Source organism: Thamnophis sirtalis, unplaced genomic scaffold (genome assembly GCF_051295495.1).
Source record: "Thamnophis sirtalis isolate CommonGarterSnake01/CBP01778 unplaced genomic scaffold, rThaSir2_p1.2 scaffold_1, whole genome shotgun sequence".
In the NCBI taxonomy this organism is placed as follows: Eukaryota; Metazoa; Chordata; class Lepidosauria; order Squamata; family Natricidae; genus Thamnophis; species Thamnophis sirtalis.
In genome coordinates, this window is record NW_028261381.1 from 155,258,774 (window position 1) to 155,265,985 (window position 7,212).

The 7,212-nt window shown below is 46.0% G+C and overlaps 1 protein-coding gene across 3 annotated transcripts in view; it reads right to left on the reverse strand.

Annotated features, from left to right (window-relative positions):
* DDHD1 (DDHD domain containing 1) overlaps positions 1 to 6,130 on the reverse strand; it is a 46,121-nt gene extending 39,991 nt beyond the window's left edge. For 2 of the 3 annotated variants that reach the window (XM_014066474.2, XM_014066473.2), the window contains exon 1: positions 5,132 to 6,128. In XM_014066474.2, the coding sequence (XP_013921949.2) occupies positions 5,132 to 6,113 (982 nt within the window). In that variant the 5' untranslated portion in view covers positions 6,114 to 6,128. Of the gene's footprint in view, positions 1 to 5,131 lie in introns of all 3 variants that reach the window. The other variant, XM_087728562.1, reaches the window with a different exon arrangement.
* Positions 6,131 to 7,212: the final 1,082 nt, after the last annotated feature.

The window sequence follows — 7,212 nt, forward strand, 5'->3', positions numbered from 1 at the left end:
CATTCATTAGCAGACCATAAAAATAGCAGTTTCCATGGTCTTTTCATGAAGAGTGGCTGTTTGGGGCCATTCTGATTGATCTCAATGATATTTGTTCTGCTCAGACCCAGCATTCAAACACAACTCCCCTCGCAAAAGCTGTCTTGCTTGCAAGCAGAAGCCAGCAAGCTGTTACCTTGCCATAGCGCTCATAGGAATGGTCTGATTTAGTCAAAATCTTAAGCATTATGTTTGGCCTTAATATAAGGACATGTAGTCCTTGTTTAATTCTGCTAGGATAATAGCCATTTGCAATTACAATGATGATGAAAAACTAATTTTGTAGTATTTATGACCTTTACAGTGACCTGCATCTATAACCTTTACAGTATCCCTCTCCCAATCAAGTGATTACATTACAGTAATTTAGTAGGTGTTGTCCTATGCCTGACATGCTTTTCTCCCTCACCTCCAGTGGATACTGCCTAAATAACCTGCTTCTTTCTGACCTGCTTTTTTCTACATCCCAGCCAACCCTTAAAATATGCTAACCATAAGCTTGGTTCTGTGACATTAGTTAGTTGATTAGAAGTGGCAGTCCCTGCAGTTTTCTTCACAAGAATTTGGAACTGGTTTGCCATTGCCTTATTCCTAGGGCTGAGAGAGAGTGACTGGCCCAAGATTATTGAGCTGCCTGTGCCAAAGGCAGGATTAGAATTCCCAGTTCTCAGTATCCAGCCTGATGCTTTAACTCCTACATCACAAAGGCCTTGAAATTCAGTTTCACGCAGAAGGCTTTCTTTTGCCTCCTAAGCAGTTTACAGAGTGTCTAGTGCAGCGGTTCTCAACCTGTGGGTCGCGACCCATTTGGAGGTCGAACGACCCTTTCACAGGAGTCGCCTAAGACCATCGGAAAACACATATTTTTGAAAAAATACGGAAAATATAAAATAATTTCATGGTTGGGGGTCACAACATGAGGAACTGTATTAAAGGGTTGCGGCATTAGGAAAGATGAGACCCACTAGTGCTTTCCTTTTGATGTGTATTCCCAATAGGTTCATGCTTATTTTCTTGTAATCATTTCCATTCCAATACTAACATTAATTCTCTTCTTGATAATTATTCCAGCATAGCGCATTCCAAAAAGCATGGGAGTGGGTGAAAAGGACTGTAAGATTTGCCCTTTTATACAACTTCCTCATGAATCAAAGTCTGGAGACCTTTCTTGCCATTTGGGCCCACCTAGTATTTGGCGCCATATTTTGATTTTGAGAAAGAAAGAAAGAGAGGGAGGAAGGGAGGGAGGAAAAAAGGAGAAAGCTGAGGTAAAATCATAAGCACAATTGTGGTCACATAATTTTTCATTTAGCAAATGTTTCACTTAACTATTGAGTTGCCAGCCCCAGTTGGCTAAACCACAACTACATGTGCTGCATATTCCTGTGCCCCACAACCTCCTTATAACCTGCCACCACTTCAAAACATTACCACTAACATTCCCTCCTGCACCCCCATTTTAAAAATCCAGAATAACAGGACAAAAACTGTAAATCCCGCCTTTTTTGTGATATAAGCACATCCCTGAATAACAGGCGAATCAGAAGGCTATACAGCAGATCACATCCTATAGACTATGGTTGTCAAACTGGCGGCCCATGGGCTGGATAGGTCACGCACAGGTCATGCCCATCCCAGCTCCACAAAGGGAAAAAATGTCATGAAACATCATGTGAATGCAACTTGACACTGTGAGTTTGACACCCATGCTTTAGACCCGTGATGGCAAACCTATAGCATGCGTGCCATAGGTGGCACGTGGAATCATTTCTGAGGGCACGTAAGGCATTGCCCTGTCAGCTCCAGTGATTTTCGGCCTTGATTTTCGCCCATTTTTCACCCTCTGGAAGCTTCTCTAAGCCTCTGGAGGGCAAAAAACGCCCAACATGCAAACCGGAAGTTTGGAAGCTCGGTGCAACACGCAAACCAGAAGTTCGGTGAAACTGGCCTCCCCCGACTCCCGGAGACTCTGGAGCCGGAAACAGCCCATTTTCTGACTTCCATGTTGCCTGTTGGGCCAGTTTTCTCCCTTTCCCTATCATCCTGGAGGCCCTCCGGAGGCCAGAAATGGCCCGTTTTCCAACTTCCAGTGGGCCCGGTAGGCCCTCCCTAGGCTCCAGAGGCTTCCCTGAAGCCTCCCGAGGGCAAAAAACAGCCTAACACACAAACCGGAAGTTCGGGAATGGACTTCCAGGTTGCCTGTTGAGCCCTTTTTCTCCCTCCTGGTCTTGAAACTACATAAATGAACAAACAGCCTTTATCTTCTTCTGTAAAAGCAATCAGTATAATGGTAAAATTTCATCACTCATTGGAAAACTATTTTGTTATGCTAGCTCCCACTTACAGTAATCTACATTGTCAACAAAGGGGAGCATATATCGAACTAGAGAACATAACAGTTTTCATGCATCCTCTGGAAGACTACAAGAGATATAATAAAACAAATATATATATATACACAATATCTCAGGATCAGTGGAAATGAAACTATGCTATACTTCCTTTTCATGTCAGAGGAAATTCTCTGAATTTCTCTGGATAGCACAAGGATAATAAAACAGTAAGAGATTCCAGACCAAAACAAAAATATTAATTTGACAGATGCAAATACAGTATAAGAAAGCTTATAAGCAACGACTAACAATATCCAACTGACTGTGGCAAGTATTCAACTGCACCGTTCCATCATGTTCTTTCAAATGTATCACATTCCAACACCCACAATTTAATATGTGGAAAATTGGCCCTTCCTTTCCTGAGTCATGAAGGAAACATTATTGAAGGCAAACTGCATGGGTATATGATGACTGCATGGAATCAATGAGATTTCATATACACACATCCCTCCTATGTAGTTGGAAACTTAATATATCATGATTTTGTAGAAACCTTCATGAATATACAAAGATTCCCCATTGTAGGTGATCATGTTGTATATACCATGATTTAGAGAAGTGAAGAACTGCACATAATCTTTTCATGATGAATTATATTATGCCAATATATCACTGGAACAAGAATCCATTTGATTATCAAGTCCAAACTCTTGCTCAGTATAAGAATCCATATTAAAATATCCCCTTCCCAGCATCTACTTGAGCAAAAAGGAGCAAACTATAACCCTATGCTAATTTGGCATTAGTGTCCAGTTCTAATTTCAATCCAGACATATATTATGAGATTATTGATGGTATATGTAACAATGGTAGATATCACTATAGAGATGAAGCCTTGCAGTATGGTTAAATACTTTAATTTTCTTGGGGTTACATAATCATTCCTTTTTTAACAGAACACAATTTTAGGAGGTGCTCGTGTTATGGTATCAGGCTACAGCCAACTCCAAAGGCCAATACCTACTCACAGTGCCATAGAACATCACTGAAATCTGTTGGGCCTCATGAATCAAATAAGGGCCTCTGTGCCAAACATGTGGAACTGTAAAGATTAAAACCAGCACTTTTGATTGCAGTTGGAAACATATGGAAAGCCATTGCAGGGCCTCTAGCAGAGGTCTCATGTGCTCATGTAATTCTGCACCAGCCAAAACCCAACATGGTGTATTGGGTCAATTGAATGAGTGATCTTTCATGGCAAGCCATGTAGAGTGAATTGCAATAGTACAAAGAAGTAGTAATGTGAGTTATTCTTGAGAGATCCAGTAGAGCTACAACTGGTACAACACCTGGAGATGCACAAACTATGCCCCTCAACACAGAGTTCACTTGCTTGTACTGTAGATCCTAGAAATTACAGATCTTTTCTTTTGGGACTAATGCTAGAACCACAAAAGGTAACATTGGCAACATTAAAGAATCTCCTGGGCAGCAGGATGCCCAAACTGTGCCCATAGCCTTACCTAGACTATTCACATTTTGCTATCTCGGGAGCAAAGACCCTAATTATAGGTAAAGAATTTTTTAAGATCTATGAATGCCGTGTTGCCTCCCCAGATCTATTACAGGACCCAAAAGGGCTATCTCATTTACAACATTCCCAATGTTGTCCCACCATGCCTCAATAATATATGAAACAAAATAACTGGCAAATGTTCATTTCCACAAAGTCCATAAACTGTTCCTAGAATGCCTTTGTTCTTTAAATATCTCACCTTTCTCTTTCAGGATATTAATAATTGCACAACAACCCAAACATGACCCTAGATTCCTTATTGCTAGATGCTTAATTTAACAATAAGCCAACAAGTGCTAACTAATGATGTTTGAGAACAAGAAAAGAGCAAATTCATAAAGAGATAAACCAACTTTATTTAGTTAGTTATTTCTTAAATTTTGAAGCCACTCAACTACAGAACGTCTTCAGGTTATCCAATAGGTTAGACATACACTTGCATATGGAAGTGTGTGTGTGTGTATGTGGTCATTGTCAATTAGGAAAAAATAATAAACAATGCACACACACATACATACAAGAGAAACAAAAATTTAAAAATACTATTAAATTTGGGAAGGTGCTCCATAGCAGAAGAAAATAATATGATATACAGAGAAGATGATGACAACAAGCTTTCTTCTTAGTTGACAGATGAAGAGTAAGTCTGTAAAGTGAAGCAAGTGTTCAGTGATTCTGCATATTTGAAGAATGGGCAGTGCAAACAGAGGGGGGGGGGGAGAGACATCTAATTAAGGGCAAAGATGCTGAACATCTATTCTTCATCCTTCACCTGGCTCCTATGCCTATAATGATTTTTTGCTATATGCTTACAAGCGGGATTCTAGCTTTTTATTTTTTAAGGAAGAAACATGTTTACATAAAATCCTAAGTCTACAAGTGCATGTTTGGTTGAGAAATAATGCATACTGAATGTAGGGCAGCTGATTTTCTTGTCCAAGGTTTAGGCAACGTTCATTTGATTAGCCTTCCCAGCCAATTCGGCCCTCACCCTACTGGACATCACTCCTAACCAAGGCACCCAAAGAGACTCAGCACTTTAGTAAGTGATGGCAAGGCATCCCCTCTCTGGAGAGAAGAACAGTTTGAGTCCCCAAAGGAGGCTCCCTTGCACCCGCCAGCATCCAGCAGGAGCAAAGGTTAAAATGGGAGAGGAGGAGGAGAGGAAGAAGCCACTTACGGTTCCAATAGACCGGGTAGCACTCGGAGTGGGCAACATCCACCTCGTAGAGACCGCCACGGACACAAACGGGCTCAGGGCTCGGGAGGCTGGAAGAAGGCGCGAGTTTCTCAGGCCTCGCGGCGGTGGGGCTGGACGAGCCGGAGTGGTCGGGAAGCAGAAGGGCGCGATAGGCCACTTCGATGCGCAGCGAGTCGTAGCCGATAAACGGCTTCCAGCTCTTGCGGTCCTCGCGGTAGAACCAGCGCACCTCCTCGGCCCCCAGCTCGCGGACCACCTCGTAAGCGCGGGTGATGCAGGAGGAAATCGAGCTGCCCCCGCCGCTCAGCCCGCTCCCGGATCCGCGGGCTCGCTTGCGGCGCTCGGCCAGGACGCAGCCCGGGGTGGAAAAGCCGCTGCCGGCGCTCTCGCTGCTAGCCAAGTCGCTGGCGCCTTCCTCGTCGCCCGCCTCGTCCAGCTCGTCGTCATCGTCCTCCTTGTCGTCGTCGTCGTCGTCGTCCTCCGCCTCCCCGTCTTCCACCCGGCCCAACGGCGGGTAGAGCGGCCCGGCAGCGCTGCCCGCCTCCATCAGCGCAGCGCCGCCGGGGTCGAGGAGCAGGAGGCGGTTGCTGCGGCGCCGGCGCCGCCTCTGTGGGGGAGAAGCGTTCAGCGGGGAATGGTGGCGGCGGTGGTGGTGGTGATGATGATGCGGGCGCCGGTGAGGGAGAGGCGGCAAGCGCTGGGGACCTTCCGGGTGGTCCGGCGGCGCCGCCGCTTCCTCGGAACCCGAAGACGACAAGCGCGGCGGCGGCGGCTGAGGAGAGCGCGGGCGCGGCGGCGGCTGCTCCTCGCCGGCCGCCTTAGAATCGCCCAGCGGTTTCTCCTCCTCGGAATCGCCGAGTCTCCTCGCGCCTTTGCGGAATCCGCCCAGGCAGGGGGCGGCCGGGTTCGAAGCGGAGGAATTGCCGTTGGTGGCGGCCACTGCCGCCTCAGGGTTCTCCATGCCGCCGCCGAGGGGAAGGGAAAGGAAGGGAGGGAAGAGGAGGAGGGGTTGAAGCAGAGGCCGGGTGAGGTGGTCTCCGGCTCGGTCTCTTTGCTCCGGCTCCGCCTTAGCTCCGCCTCACGCAAACGCCCAGGTTTGCAAGCCATCGCCCGGGGCTGGCTGGGGGGGGGGGGAGAGATGGTGAGAAAAGCGCATGCGCAATCGAAGGAAGTTCCTTGCTCCTGGCGGGCGCAAGGAGGAGACGGTAGAAACGCCATGTTTACGGTGGGCGAGGAGACGCGCCTTCCTCTTTCGGTGGGGTCCTCGCCATTACTTCCGGAGGGTGCCCTGGTTTAGGCTGAGGGCCTTCTTTTGCACCCTATAGAACAGTGTTCCTCAATCTTGGCAACTTGAAGATGTCCGGACTTCAACTCCCAGAATTCGCTGGCTGGGGAATTCTGGGTGTTGAAGTCCAGACATCTTCAAGTTGCCAAGGTTGAGGAACACTGCTATAGAACGTATATTGAAGCAATGGATTGTAACAACCCCTGGCCCTTAAACGAGTCAAACGTTTCCAGACTGAGATGAACTCGAAGGAATCTCCTTGTAATAATAACACCAGACAATGGGTGCATAAGGCACCAAAGTGCCTACTGTCCCTGTCCTAATTTCCCAATTTATTCGTACCCATTTCATGTATTCATAATCATGTTTATACTTATATCTGTTATCTTATACATGCTTGACAAGTAATAATAAACAAACAAACAAACAAATAAATAAAATCCCTAATATGCTCCATGGAGTCATCATTTCAGAGAGATTTCCCGTTCAGATTCCTCAACTAAAATATACTTGGAAGATTTAGTAGCTCGGGTTGGTAGCTGGGCTATTGGTTTGAGCTCTCAGTTGCAAACATTTTGTCACCATTCAAGGAGACTTCACCAATCTGCATCACATAAAGCAGTATTTAAAGGCCAGTGCTGGGATAGACCAGCACACTTCAAAGCACACTAATGATGTCTCCTCAAATGGTGATGAAACGTTTGCAGCCAAATTGCCAAGCTCAGAGCTCAAACCAACAGCCCAGATTCCTCAATGCCTTCAATGATGACAGAGC